Source organism: Gymnoscopelus microlampas (assembly GCF_963454915.1).
Source record: "Gymnoscopelus microlampas genome assembly, chromosome: 7".
In the NCBI taxonomy this organism is placed as follows: Eukaryota; Metazoa; Chordata; class Actinopteri; order Myctophiformes; family Myctophidae; genus Gymnoscopelus; species Gymnoscopelus microlampas.
Window position 1 is genome coordinate 24,260,043 of NC_139944.1, and position 16,446 is coordinate 24,276,488.

At 43.0% G+C, this 16,446-nt stretch overlaps 1 protein-coding gene across 2 annotated transcripts in view; it reads right to left on the reverse strand.

Annotated features, from left to right (window-relative positions):
- pax7a (paired box 7a) overlaps positions 1-16,446 on the reverse strand; it is a gene marked incomplete at both ends in the record, with an annotated part of 54,091 nt that overhangs the window by 22,214 nt on the left and 15,431 nt on the right. For both annotated transcript variants that reach the window (XM_084063575.1, XM_084063574.1), the window contains one exon: positions 5,801-6,000. In XM_084063575.1, the coding sequence (XP_083919701.1) occupies positions 5,801-6,000 (200 nt within the window). The remainder of the gene's footprint in view (positions 1-5,800; positions 6,001-16,446) is intronic.

Here is a 16,446-nt window from a genome sequence, read left to right on the forward strand (position 1 = left end):
TTGCAGGTTGCTTTGCATCCAATACACTTGGACAAGACTTTGTATGGTGCATCTTTGAATCATTCTAGAGGGAGTTTTCAGAGGGGATGCAAAATTAGGCAGCACTGAGAGAATGTCTGTGAATACAGACATTGTGGGACCGGCTGTTCAAGAGTACAAGTGAGAGAGAGTTGTCTGAAGAGACCACACTGTAAAATCCTGAGTGTTAATTTAATTCTGAGAATGTAAAAAATGGACCAGTGAGTGTCCATGATTTTGCACTGCACACACAAAAATAAGATACAGTACAGTACAGTACAGTACAGCAGCATCAACCAGCCATGACATTCACTACAGTAGCACAATTTTAACGCTTTATCTCAAATTTGGCTGGCGATGAACAGAGCACACCATTGACATACATCCCAGCCTTGCTTGCTTCCACTCGAACCACAACTCTGTTCTAACCACAGCGCCTCACATGTTCTTATCACTTATCAATCGTAATGCGATCACAATATCGCCATGCATGATGACACTATACGACAATGCTCATCTTTAACCTAAGTAGGATCATTCGCATTTCAGTGCAGACAATCCTCCGTGAAATATTTTTGTCAAAGAGTAGTGTTTGAATGGGTGATGCATTTCCGGAGCCAATTTTCAAATATTGTAAAGGAATAGGCCTATATGCCATACCGATATGTGCTCTCAACCACATATTCACATAAAAACGAAATACACAGCAGTGATGCAATCTGTTTCAACATAGAAATCATCATCTGTCTTATACCACGCAATACCCCCCCCCCCACACACACACACATGCACGCACACACATGCACGCATGCATGCACGAACACGAACACACACACACACACACACACACACACACACACACACACACACACACACACACACACACACACACACACACACACACACACACACACACACACACACACACACACACACACACACACACAGCTCCCTTTCTCTCGCTGATTCCCTCCCTCCTTGCCTTCCAGTCTGGCACTATGCTAATTAAAGAGCTGGGAGTCTGAATTTGAGAGGAGAGTGGGATTAACTTGATAAGTATCAGGAATACAGAGGCACTGTACCAAAGTCATTTAAATTCTAATAATAAGAAACTGTTAGAACATTCACACTGATGCATTGCAACAATTTCTTCTCCACAATCTACATAAATCCTATTTATTGCTTTATGAAACATAAAACCATACTGGCGGGAATAGTTCAGTTGCCTGTTGGGTTTGGTTGTCACCACTCAGCTCCATTGTGCTTTTTTTGTATTCTCGCTGCGGGTGAATAACAAGCTATAAGTGGTGCATGATCTTACAATACCCATACGAGGATGATTAACTATATACCATAAACCTGGAAAAGACGTACATCTGCATGTAGCCAGAATGGTTTCAATGATATTCCCACATGAAAATATCTTTGACAATATAGAATTTTATGAAAAGGATTCTGCACTATAATGCAGCAGGAGCAACAGCACAACCTCTGAAACATAGAAAGAGTGCAATACATCCCAAAACACCATGAGGCCAGGGTATAGTGTAATACCTAACCTGAGCTAAAATGGTCCTCCTCTCTTTGCATGCCATGCATCAACACCAGAACAGAACAAGCCTGAGATAAAGAGAGAGACTTCTTTCCAAATTGATTTGTACGCTTCATAAAAGCCAATGCTTATACCTTATTAGATTCTACTAACTATAATAGCTACATGCAGAATGTTTATTGGTGATGAAAGGGGATCTATGTGACAGATTCAGTAAGCGAGCCGGCAGCGTGCTCAGATCAGATGATGAGCTTGGGCTGAGGCGGAGCCGTCCGACTCTTAAAAAACTCCTAAATAGGGGAGAATGTAATTCACTTCATGTGTGAGAGTTGATTTACAGCGGCCCACAATCTCGCGCCTGCTCCCTCCCTCCGTTCTGTGGCCCGGGCTGATAGCGGCCCCCACCTGGCCCACACTTCAGAGGGAACAGACACAAATGATGCTCTATTCTCTTAATAGCTTGTGGAATGACTTTGCTGCCTGCTTCTGTTAGCGGTGAGGGTTTATCAGATGGAAAGTGGCAGCTCACTTTGCCTCTGAAGAGGGAGAGGTAAGACTCTAGCAGTCGAGCCCTCCTGTTGAGACAGCCTGGAACTAATTGTTGAGAGATCTGGATCATATCCTACAATTTGTCAGTTGGGGTGATAAAACCATTGCGGGGGCCAGCAGTGTTTTTTAGGAGTGCTGGTAGCCCTGTTGAAAGGGGCAGTGGGTCTGATGAAGATGGATGGTCAGTGTGCCTCGGAACGGCAGGGGAGGAAAGACACAGGGAATTAGCTGTGTTTATGAGGCGGTGAGTTTGGGCAGCGGGTCAGCTCTAAGCCAAACACTCATCGCTTATGCAACAAAATTAGTGGCTTCGTTCACACGCTGTAGTGCTGTACTCTGACTGAGGTGCACCAATGGCCATCGTGGTGTTAAACTGTGTAAGCTCACATCACATGTGCCATCCGCCACAGAAAAACACTGCATGCTTTACAGATTATCACCAGTGCTAGCAATAACAAATGGACAACGGAGATCCGTGTCCACAGCTACACATTGTGTGGAAAATAGGGATCTATATGACCTTCCGACACCCCGTGCTTATGGTTTCTCCCTCAATCCCAAACACAGACTCCCCTCTGACTGACATCTGGAAGATGCGTCATTGCAGCTGTGTCCGAGCAGCTTTGCTCTCGGGCCAAAGGGTCTCCTTTCCCCTGGACTGTGATGGGATGATGGGCCATTTGGGCACCTAGGTGAAAGCCCAGCTGGTGGATATTGTCAGAAATGCTCTCTTTCTCACACACAGGTTTCTGAAACCACATAACCCAACGTCCCTATACTGGGCATGTCATAATAGGTGAACATTGAGCAAACATAGCAGAACTTCAAGCGCACAACACGTCGCAATTGACGTGTTGTGAGTCTGTCTCTACACCGGCTATTTTCAGCTAAGAGATTTGGTGTGAAGAGGAAATAAGGATGGTGCCAAGTACAGAGCCTTGGGTGACCCCAGTCAGCAAATTACTGTATATAGGGTTTAAGAGGTATTGTTTTTTACTTTGCCCATGTATTCTTTAGAAATGTTTTCAGTAACGGCCTCAGCTTACTGTCGTACCGTGGTGTACAGTATGACTCCAATTAATCAAGTATTCTGTTCATATTATCATTAAGACAAAGGCAAAACTTTTAATTGAATAATTCTACAATGGCTGCCACAGCACATGGCTTCAAATCCTCTCTTGAAATACCCTTACCACACTGCCTGGCAACACTGGTCATTATTTACTTTGGTAACCAGGGACCCTTTCTTGCATGACCTTCTCAGAAAATTAAGTTTGAGTTGACCTTTGGAGACTTTCAAAGCCTTTCAGAATTAGATTATGAGGGAAACAGCATTAACAAATTATAGCCATGACTCAAATACCTTAGGTTCTCACATGACATCATTTAGCTCTATTATCTAGCAGAAGAGTAAAGTGGTCTCTCAGTTTTTCAATCTTCTTTCATTTTCATATTTGGATATTTTTGTCAGTAGCCATTAATACGCAGACACAAATTACGACATATAAGCCCTTGAGTTGGACAAAAAAGGAGACAGAGGCCCTGCTCTGTGCATTTTTGTGACCACATACATTGCTGAGCAATTCATTGATTAGTTGTTACTTACCAAGGCCAATTTCAAACTTACCCACATGAGACCTAAAGTGTCCCTATTCTGCGGCAAACATTCACAGAAACTAGCAGATCTACAAGCTCTCAACACATCACAGTGCGACACATTGTGAGCTTATACACTGGCTATTTTTTGGCAAATAGGTTTGAAGTGTTAAGGAAAAAACTGAAGAAATATACTTGGGGGACTCTGGTCAGTGAAGTATAAAGTGTAAAGAAAACAACAGCTGTTCTTAGGATTTTGATACAACATGAAAACGTATTTAAAAAAACCTTCATAAGACTGTCATAATCCATAATCAAGGAACTCCTGCAGGAGTCTTCTCTCCAGATGTATCATTCATTAGAATATATTGGACAGTCAAGACTCTCTCTGTTAATTCAGATTAATCTGACCTGTCCACGCTTGCCCCTTGTGTGCATCTCAAAAACATTAAGAAAGCTAATTTATTGTGTTATAATAAGCCGTGAGATAAGAAAGGAAATTTGGCGTTCTCCCTTGAGTAAGGCATTAACCACTTAGACATACATCTTTTGCGTGTTGGGGGGTTTCAGGATGGACAAAGACATGTGTGGAATCAGTTACCCCCAAAAGCATGTTTGTAGTGTGTGGAACATTTAGCATGCGGCGAGTGAGTTTGGGGGGGGTTCAGGAGGAGCGTGAACGACTGTGGTAAGAGGAGAGGGGGTGCCCCGGACCTTTCCTTTACTACAGCCTGATTGATTAATGTTGTTGTCGGGCCATGGGGTCCCAGGAGAGGATGATGGACCCTCTGTGATATGTGGAGGGGTTTACAAGCAGCGGCAGGCTTGAAAGTGATGGGGAGAGAGATCCTGGCCAAAGGCCGAAATGAGAAATCCATCAGGAATGCACTCTCTCGCTCTCTCTCTCTCTCTCTCTCTCTCTCTCTCTCTCTCTGTCTCTCACAGCTGCTGCTATAACTCTACTGTACGTATGTTCTCTCGGTCTTGCATACAAACATATGGCACACACAAGCTGTCAGGCAGGTTGGAAGGCCTGGGGTGTGAACTGTGAAGATGAGGTTCATGTCAGAGCCTTCTTAGGGCTGAGCTGAAGGTCTGCGGTAAGCAGGGACCCCTCTGACATGAAGAAATGGGGGGATAGGTGATATCTTTCTGACAAATTAATACATCATTTCATAAAAGAGGGCATCGTTATTTCAAAGCAATGGAAACATAGGGAATAATGTGATTGAGAACATTTTTATGGGTGTGTGGACGCGTGCGTGTGTGTTTGCTTGTGCATACATATAAAGAGTAAACACAACCCGCATACATTGTGTGCGTGCGTGCGTGCGTGCGTGCGTGCGTGCGTGCGTGCGTGCGTGCGTGCGTGCGTGTGTGCACGCCAAGTGTGCATGTATATATGCAAATACAGGTCCGTTTTTGCGTTCTCAGAGTTACATGAGCTTTATCATTGGATCATGTATCATCTAATCCACAGGTTCACAACGTGGGGTCCGGGGACCCCCAGGGGTCCTTGAGGGGGTCCATAGCTAAATGATTGATAGTTAGGAACCAATCGGACCCTTAACGGGCGAGAGCTATAAGTGGTAGTGGCTCAGGAGGTAGAGCGGCTACTTGCGAAACAGAAGGTTCCCGGTTCGATCGCCGTGTCCTTGAGCAAGACAATGACTTCTGCGCCATCAGTGTGTGAATGGGTGAGTGTAATACAGTGTAATGCTTTGGATAAAGTGCTATATAATTATGCTATATAAATGTACCTTTCTTTTTACAGGCAGAATATTACAGTGTAGATTTGGTTACCAGAGATTAAAAAAAAAAAAAAAAAAGATTCTGTGGCCTAATGCAGTGGTTCTCAAAGTAGGGTCCGGGGACCCCCACGGAGTCCATGAGGGGGTTCCAAAATGTGTTAATATAGAATCAAAATCAATGTAATAACTTTAACCATACAGTGGCTAAAGTCTGCAGCCAAATCCAAACCAATTTTGGGGTCCTTGACCTGAAAGACTTTGAGAACCATAATGCATATCAAACTGGGGGTCGTTGACATGAACAGAAAAAGGTTGAGAGAATCACTTATCTAACCTGTACTCTGGCTTCAGTGAGCTTGGTCCTCTGTGCCAGTTCTTCTCTAGTGTAGATGTCTGGGTAGTGTGTCCTCTCAAATGCCTTCTCCAGCTCCTCCAGTTGCTCTGCAGTGAAGGTTGTGCGACTGCGCCTCTGCTTCCTCTTCAGGGGCAAGTCCGGCTCTGAATCCACATCCGAGCCGTCGTCTGTGCGATTACCTACAGAGGAAAATCGAGAGGAAACATCCGGGTCATTATGGATCGTTACAGTGAGAGAGAACCTGCTGATGTACCGTGAGATTTTGCCTCATCCTATATTCACTTTACACAAAACAAAACAAAAATGTGCTAAACAGATCTAAAAGTGCTTCTTTGGCTCGTGATCATAGGGGAACCTCATTTGGTTATTTGTACAGCAGCGGTGCTATTTAGCACCTCAACCATTCCAAAGAACCGCCGAAGAACCCTCATTTCTTCTTTGAGTGTAAAATTCAGTTTGAAATGTCTACAAAACAGTGTGAAATGTGGTTTGAAGCTGATGAAGCATCAGCTCTAAAGACACTAACTGTATTTGGCCCTCTTTAGTTACTGTGATGCCTGCTGTATATATGCAACTGGGAGGTAGGGGGGGGGGGGCTGCAAAGACGATTCAAATGACAGCTACTCCTCTCTCAAAGCACAACAGAGCAAATATTATCTTAATCTGTGGATATTTATACAATACAGGGGAGGCCTGATACCCAATCCCATCTCTGAGCGGCGCCCCAGCGGCCGTTAATGCAGAGGGCCGCGGGCAGTGAGAGGGGAGGCTGTGGGGGTGGGGTTAATCTACACAGGCCACCTTGCTGCTCCTCGCCCCACTATTCTCCCTCACTGGCCCAGGGCACACCGCTCCACAACAGCATAGAGCCCCGAGTTTACAAAATTCAACACAATATTACACCCAAACCATTCATCCCCATATGTTTCCTGTGTATGCTGTCATTAAATGAATTAGAACATATCTTATGTTACTTTTTAGGCATTCAACTAAGCCGCGTATACTTTAGCTCGAGGAACATACGGTGGATAGATACAGCACAAAGCTGCACAATCCAGGCCGACAGGGACATTTCTGACAGCCAGCAAATGTGCATTTCCATTGCACATTACCATTATAACTGAATTTAGAAAAAATGCATCATTCTCACCTCCTCTGCATGTCTATTCAGACTATGTGGCCCTTTTCATTCCATGTCATAAAATTTATACTTTCATAATTTCCTCATTGAGACACTGACAAGGCAGTGTGTGGCGTGCCAGTGTTGCTCTAGGCCTGGTTGCATTGCATCATGCACAGTCCAGAAAAGAGTGGGAAGCCTGATTTATACTTTGTCGTGTGACGGGGTATCACATGCCAGTTGATGCGACGCGCTGTGCGCTTGTAGATCTGCTATATTTAGTATAAATGATGCAGGAGCAGGGAAATAAAGGAAGACATTGAAGGGGGTAGTGCATTAAGCATCTTGGTACCAACCTTCTGTGCTCAACCAAAATGCACACTGAGCCCAGACAAGCATTTAATTCATCGTGTCCACTTAGCTCACATTACAATTCTCTTCTCTAGGAAATGTTTTTAAGTGGACGAGTTTTTTAAGCCCAAACAGTCCACAAATAACAACTGTGAGAACAAAAGAGTATTACAACTGGCCGAGTCTCAAGGCCAGCACAGGAGTTTAATTAAACAAGGAATTATGGGATTATATGGAGACTATCATTACAGGCCACTTCACGAGTCTCCTGCGAACATCTTTTTGTCCCCCTGAGCTCACGCTCAGTGATTCTCTGCGGATTACACGTGGCCGCAGGACATGAGGCCGCATTCATTAAATCAATTCTTCAGTCTTATCCTTTTTAATAAAGATTGATTCTTGAAACCGGGGGTGGGGGTCTTCGCTACACGGCAGAACACCCTTGAACATACAAAGTTGAATATGTACATATACCACATATCCCTTTGTTGGTTTTCATGAGGACGCGTACATCCATTTGCCCGGTAACTTGCCATGACGACACTTGAGACCAGCACGGCGGTGTGCGGATCGCTTTCCATCCAAAGTCACCTCTCCGTCCTACGGGCTCCAGATAGCACATAGCCTCAAGAGGTTGTGAACACAGAAACCCAAGAACTCTCCCCAGATTGTTTTCTTTTCCTCATGTTTCCTTCACACTTTGTTTGACCACTTATGCCTGCACTTCATCATACGACATACAGCGACAATAGCTAATATACAAGTTCACAATGCATTTCATCTTGTATAATGGCATGCCCAAAGTAGGGACACCAGGTTGAAAGTGTTAATTTAAGAAACATGGAAATCCAAGTCATTCTGTGTCTGCAATATTTCCATGTCATTAGCAACATGCTGTCCAGCTAATGATGACTGATGAAGTAGATGGAAAACAAGACAGCATGTACTATTGCTCACAATTAAGCCCTTGTAGCACCATGTGTGTTGTGCAAGCCAACACGTCTGCTCTTGAGCATGAACTGCAAGCACGCTCAGGGCTGAAGGTCAACAGCCCTGCCTGTAATGAGCAAAGATGTATGGGAAATGGTGCACCCTGCTACCAGTAGATATGGCAGAGGCAAGAACCTGTCTATATGATGACCGGATTTGGAAAGATTAGGCAATTAAGATGCAATAATGTATACAACACACTAGTCTAATTAAACATGCCACTTCTTTTGTTTCTGAGATAAATGAAAACAGTGGAAAAGCATAATTTCTTCCAGTCTTGGGGAAGCAGGCAGGTATCTTGATAATCTGTGTGACTGTGAGAGGAATGAAACAATCTCCACTCACACTAATCCTCTTCAAAAGACAGAAAAATAAGATTTACATTCTGTAAAGTGGTCTGTAAACATAATAACCGCTTTCAACTTGACGTCACTGTGGGCATATAATTACAGTTGAAAACGTTTACAGATTTTCAAAATGCCACAAGTAAAAATAGCTATTTTACCATCATATGACAAAGTATAAATTGGAGGTACTAACGGACACCAGCCTACTCAGGAATGATGAAAGTCAGGAATGATACAAGTTGGAAATGCATGCAGATGTGGATATTTCTGTATCTGTCTGCTGTGTTCCTTTTATGCCCATATATGGAGTTCCGTACAAGCATACCCAAATATGGAGCCTTGGCCAGTCTATGACGTCAAATTGATGACATCAAGGTACTCCATTAGGGGATTTGTAGATTTATCAATAATTGTTGGGAGATCCGCTGATCCGACCGACTTCGCCAAAGCGTGCACCGAAATTGAAGTCACATACTGTATGTGCATGCCCATATGGGCATAGCGGTTGGATCGGCTGTTCTGGACAACCGGATCTCCATAAATGCCTATATATGGGCACAATCGGTCGGATGAGCGGTTCTGGACACACCGCTTATCCGACCGACTCGTCGCCGGGCACAGCACTCCCTCAGGTCCTCGGCAACGCACGTACCAAGTTTTAAGTCAGATGATCGGATGGTTCACGAGATACGTGAACTTCAGACAGATTCGGACACACAGGCATTTATAGTAGGATAAAAGAAGACATATAGGACCTTGTGTCATGGTTGCCAATAGTAAGACAATGTAATGAACTATTTTTATTTTAATCTGTTAGCCAGGAAAAAAAAGGAACCCATTCGTCTTTCTTTCTTTACATGTCTATCAGGTTTGGCTAAAGACCAATCGGAGAACAACCTAAATCCCTGGGGGCTAAGGTCAATTCTCCCACAGTAATACCACTCAGAGAATGTAGAAGTGCGACAATACGGTAGATTCTGATTAGACCTTCACATAATACCGTTGGTGTAATTCCATTTAAAGGTTCACAGGTTATTGATAAAGCACTTATGCCTTTCCTCATCAGTTATCTTCCAATTAGAGCCCAATTATGTGCCATCCACAGGGCATGATTACTGCCATGTACCTTGCTGCAGGGCCGCTCTGAGGGTGTTTGTTCATGATATTGATTTTAAAACACTGGCAATTTAAATAGGAATTAATGTGGTGTAATTGTGCAAATAAGCAGTTGGTGGAGATTCAGGCTAACATTTATAGGGAGGGATCATCCAAACAGGCATTTTGTTCAACTTCATTTCTTAAGGAGACATCCTCTTTTAAACACAAGAACATGTGATTTTGCATAAGAAATAGTATCAGTAATTGGTTTAATTCCATATGCATCTTAACCACTTTAATCCTATGTACTGAACTTTGAATACGTAGGGTTAACCATGATCCCCAGGGGTTTACAGTTCCCCTCCACACAATCTCCTGGAGGGGAATAGTCGATCTACAAGCTCACAATGCGTCACGTTGATATGCCCAGAATACTCTAGGGTTCATGTGGTTAATGTTTGTTCCACGTGTATCTATTAAAGTAATAGCAAATGATGATCGCCCTCTGAAAAAAATATACAAAACAATGATAATCAATACCGACTCCCGAGTGTTATCAGTCAATTCATCGCAACAATAGAAAACACTGTTTTGGGATCAGACTAACATTTTACAGTAAAACTATATAGTACGATTAAATAAATGGTCCCTGGTAGTATACAGTTTATTGCACTTCAAATCACTCAATATTTGCTGACACCCTGCTGATTTGGTTATCACTGTTTAAGCTAACTGGATGGATTCCCTATATGGACTCATACTCCACATAAGCACAGAATCACCAGCATCTTTCACTGTGTGCTGTGTGGTCTAGCTTTGCCCGAAGGATTCTTTTCATTTTGACTGCACCGGTGCACCCTGTAGAAAAAAACTCCAGATCAGTGTTTTATCTACTGTATATATGTATATGTTTATGTTGAGGACCTGGGTAATAGTTTTATGGTTAGTGTAAGTGTTCAAGTAAGTTTAAAGGCTGTTCCGTCCCCTGCTGGTCCTCCACTGACCCTTCAGTCAGACAGTTCAGACTATAGGCAGATGGAATTCTCATCACCCCATTTCCTCGAACCCTTCTCCTCCCCCACCTAGTTGGGTCCTCTCCCTCCTGGCCTGTGGACTCACTCACAATGGTCCTCCCCCTGAAGGAGGCCCCTGTCCTTTGCTCCTAACACACTGAGGTAATGCTACTTGAACGGACAGCTGTCCAGTCAATAAAGGCCATTAGCAATGTAATCTGTTAGGACACAGATTTATGACAACATCAGTAATATCAATGTCTTACCATCTACTCTGATGACAGAACCTCCCACAACAGCACTTTTTTTTATCAATATCAAAGTATGTCAATAATAGTCAGTGGATAAAAACAAAAAATGCATTAAAAGTAGATCAAAGGAAGGTGCTTTCTTATTATCTCCCTGAATGAAAATGTATCTCAGATCAGTTATAGAGAAGCTGTGTGTGGGGGTGACGGGGCAGCCATCTTCACCCTCCTCCACACACAAGCAGCGTACTCGTGAGTCAGTATCATCCACAACCCTGAACTGCACTTGCCATGCATTCACAGCATCTCACGCTACAAACCGTGGCCTCGATATCAGCCGTACCTTTGCAAACTATCCAAGACAGAGGGACAAAAAACACAGCTTTGGCAGTGCAGCATTAGCTCATAATGGCTCATTTTGAAAAGCATATTAGTTCCAGCATAATTACAATCGGGCCTTACGCTCGGTGTTTTGCAGGCATTCACACAGGACCAGCCTCTGAGCACCGAGTCACACCAGTTGACTGTGACTGACAGCAGATTTAGTTTAAAAAAACGGTGCGCTTTTCTCCCCCAGCTCCCCTCTCCATCACCCCCATCCCACAGGACAAAAATAACACCACGTCTTTTCTCCCTATTTATGTTGACTTGTTTATTTTGTGCATACCTTTTGTCGTACTTGATATTGCAATTATACTTTTTGTCACTCAGGGGCTGAATATCCAAGGGCCTAATTATGCAAACAGGGCTGTGATAAGAGGCATCCGTCGGAGATGGGATCTGTTATCTCTGACATCCATCTGTCTCAGTGCTGCTGTCTCTGCCGCTGCAGGCCTGCATATAAACAGCCTCGTCTGTCCCCGGGACTGCATGCAATTGAACCACCAACACTTGGGGTGGAGGAATGGTTCGGGGGCGGTGAGCTGGATCACGCAGCAACATCAAATAGCTATAACAACTTCCAAATTTGCATTTTTCAGAGAATAGCATCTCTCTTGAATGCCTGTGTTTCCCAAAGGGGATGCCAAGTTAAGGGAGGCATCGTGTGATTCAAAGTAGAGCATGTAGCTGAGATAGGGACCTTGCATGAGTACAAGATAGACTGCAGTGATAACCACAATGGTTAGTGTTTGAAGACGAATTCCCAACAAATAATCACTATAGTTACATCCCTTCAAGCGAAAATGAAAGAACATATAGAAAAGTGTAGGCCATCACCATCACAAAGGCATTATCACTTTATGTACTGTATATATGAATACACCATTGCTGATGCGCTGGCACTATCACGTATATGTACACTTACATGTTACTGCTTCTAAGTGTTGTCTCTACTACAAGAGACTGTAATTCTGCCTCATTTGATTACTATTTTGTCCACCTTGTGTATTATTTGACATAGTGTCCTGTTATCTGAATTTGTTCTCTACTCTTGCCTATTTTTGAAATTGCAAAACATTGAGAACTGAGAAAAACTATTTCACCCACTCTTTTACACCTCTAAACTTGTGATGTGACAGTAAAGATGAAGTAAAACTGAGCACGGCTCACAGCATGTTTACACTGTAGCTGATGATCCATGGGAAAGTTCACATTATGAAGGGCAATATTTATATGGAGCAAAATGACGTACAGTATTTGCCTTGCATGGTAGCATTCCGAATTCCATATCCATCATCATCTACCCTGTTGCCAATGACCTTCTCTGAGACGTGATTTGACATTTAGCTGAAATTGCATCTGGAATGTGTTCTATAACTACAGCGAAACCAACTGTATAAATAAGATCGGATAACACCTTTTGGGATGGATGCCATATTGGATTGAGTCTATATTGGGTCTATCTATTCCAATGACCTGCTTAGCAGGTGGCAGCGCCTTAAGGGGTCAAGGGCGGGCGTCCTAAAGTCGAGATAGGGGGGGCAGGGGGGTTATACAAGTTATTTAACATTTCTCTAACTTATATAACAAGGAGTCAATAACCTATACAAACTAGAAAAAGGGAGCATTTTCTGGTCTCCAGGGGGAGGGGAGATTGTTTTACAGCTTCACCCAGCTGATGGCTGCTTGGATGACTATGATGAGTGCACAGGGGGAGCGAAGTGCTCAGGGATACGTCGCCACGTATACTGGCCGAGCCGCTGCGACCACCCCAGCCTTGCTTTTACTACCAAAATTCAGAAGAAGCCCGTCTCATTGCCAATGTCAAAGTTAGACTCTTCAACATTCCACAGGAAAATACCAATACTTTTTCTACTCTTTGTCTCAGGGGTGGAATCACATTCTTTAGAAAAGGAGAAGGGTGCTTGAAAAAGACCAGGGGGAAAAAAGGGCAAAGGACTGAGGAAGGATGGGAGGCTCTATAATCTTTGGCTCTCACAACAAACAATTAGCCCCCTTTTCTTTCTTTGAGGTGGGTAGAAAATGGAAGGGAGGGGGGGGGGGGGGTAAGAGAAAGAAGAGAAGACAGAGAGAGAAGCGGCAAAAGCGATGCTCTTTTATGGCTCTTGTCATGTGGATGAAGGCACAGCGCGTCCATGAGAGCGCACGCTCACCTTCAACAACAGGGCGTCCACTGGGCCTCCCGGCCCTTTCAGCCTGGAGAGACGGGCTCCTCGGGGGGCCATTAGAGCATGAATAGGGGCCTGACAGCCCTGTGCAGCTCCGCGGGGCATCCATAAACGCTGACATATTGACTCCCCATGCATCTACTCTGCCTGAGTGTGAAAGCGTGAAGGGCTTGAAGGGTGGGATTCTTTTTCTTTAATATACTACCACTGGCTGGAACGAGGATATTACTGACATAATATGATTGTTTGCGTTTTCATTTTCGCATCATGCTCTCATGGTCCACGAATGAAATACTGCTGTTCTGAGAGTTATAGAAACAGTGTGCTGTGTATTACATGTACACATACAGTGTGTGTGTGTGTGTGTGTGTGTGTGTGTGTGTGAGTGTGTGTGTGTGTGTGTGTGTGTGTGTGTGTGTGTGTGTGTGTGTGTGTGTGTGTGTGTGTGTGTGTGTGTGTGTGTGTAAAATGTTAACTTTATTTATACTTTGTTATTCTTTAGACTAAAGACTTCATTTATTGTATATGTGGGCTGCAATAAATCAATACCAAGCTATTACATACACAGTATGCGATTTACCATATTGCATTTTGCTGTGGGATTCTTCAGAACAAACTCAGATTACAGAGCAATCAGAGCCACGAAAAGACATACAGTATATCCCATGAAAACCCGAGTGTTTGATTTAATTCTTAAAAGTGTAAAATTGTTGCGGTGTACACAGTAAAATTCCCAGCATTCATTTATAACCCTGAGAAGGTACGAATAGAAACCAAATGGACCCAGATGTGTACCCGCTGAGTTAAATAAACACTCAGGATTTGACAGAGGCTGTAAACTGTACACCTTGTTAGGAGGTCTGGTGGCACCTCTCAGTCCCTGAAATTCTCACCAGGTCTCTTCTGTCAAACAGAATGTCACTCCCTGGGCTTAAGTCTTTGCTAATTGAGGTCACAGTGAAAGTAATGAAATTAACAGAGAGCACAAAAAAGTAAAAAAAGAAGCCCATGGGGGTCTCTGCCAACTGGCACATTCAGAGACCCAGTCCCCCAGAAGAAGAAAAAAAGCTCCAAAACCTACGCAGGAAATCAAACAGTAACGTCTCAGGGCTATGAGCCGAGGTCTCCTGGAGGAACAAATCATTTTCCCAACAAAGCCAAAGAGAGATTACTGGGCACAGTATAGGAATGCATCGCCGACATGTTTTTGTGCCCCAGGGAAGGTTCCTAATTTTCTGGACAAAGCTACAAGCCTGCAAATATGGTGGAAAAGTTTGTGAGAAACGGAGAGTAGTGGAAAGTATAGAGGAACATCTAAGGAAAACCGTGGAATAATAACAAAATTACATAAAAATAAATTAATTTATGAATGGAATTTATTAAGTTTTGGAGAAGTGTGCAGTTGTCTTAGCCCTATAATGGACCCATGGAGACTGACCTCTCAGTATTAATTATGGCCTCACTACTATTGAGCACCTGGGACTTGGTTAAGTCAAGTCATAAAAACCCCTATGCAGAAATATCAGTATGTTAAGTCCAAGGACATTCAATTAATTCTTATTTAACAAGATCTACTACCAAAGGGTTGCTGTGATTCCACAATTGACTATTTCCTGTAAGGGAATGTTTTGCTAGAGTCATTGGGGAGGCATTACAGTGCTTGGTATTAATTTTTGAGAGAGCTTCTCCATAGTGAGGGGTTAAAATGTAACACAAAAAGAAAAGCTTTTAATATTGAAAGGACATTTTCCCCAAGGAGAAGATGACTGAGGATGCAGAAATAAGCCCATTAGTTGAAAATAGAGGACAACATTTGAAGTTGTTGTTTTGCCGACTAGGACAGCAGCTCCACCCCACTGCTTGGACAACCCTAGCTTTCACATTTTAAATTGGTGTAGAAAAACACATTTCTGATTTGCAACACTGTAGCCAGACTTATACTGTGTCGTACGACAGTGTTGTGGAGTGAAAATAGCTAATCTATAAGCTCACAATTCATCATGGACGTGAATTGTTGTGAGCTTATAAATCTGCTGTTCTCAATCCGCAACACCGTTCTACGACGAAGCATAAATTAGGCATTGGGGAACATGTTTATTGTCTTTGTGAATGTAATAAAAAAAACATGCACAATTAAAACAAATGAAGATTGCAGTGGCAAGGCACATCAAAAGCATAAAATGTGAAATGTTCTGGCCCTAAGTAGCATAGGCTAATGGTGATTTTTAAACTAGCAGACCATGGTCAATGTCTCTCATTCATCAGTGTGAGAGCATGGGCACACTGTGCTAAACGTAATTACTGTTGCACATTATGTGGGCTATTCCTGTATTGTAATAAAATTAGCCAGAAATGCTTTTTCTCTTTTCTAATGCAGCTCCGTGGTAACTGGTGGATCGGCGCAGGCTAATGCGACACACTGTCCTGATCAGTGCCAGTTGTCAGAGTTTGACAACCCTGGCTGGCAAGGCGAATCAGCAGAAATAAAGTTTTTTTTTTTCTTTTCAGTAAATTCAGAAGATCTGACCTGCTCACCCATTACACAATTTAACATGGGCATAATAAAACCCTGAACTGTCCGTATTACTGCTCTCACTCATATCCTCATTTTTTGCACTCTTTAAATTGTATTGTTTGTCATAATGATGACTTTATAATAATGACCAGGAAAGATACATTTTTGCCATTAGTTCAAGTTATTACATTGTCCATATTGATATTTTGCTGAGTTTATTTGAGAAAGGCGTGGAATTTGATTGGAACGATGGAAAAATGTGAATACTAAGCAGCTCAATGCATCTAAATACAAACCACAAAACAGCATCCAGATCTTTCAAAAACAAATATGAGATGCTATGATCGGAAAGAAATAAACGGAATGAGAAATT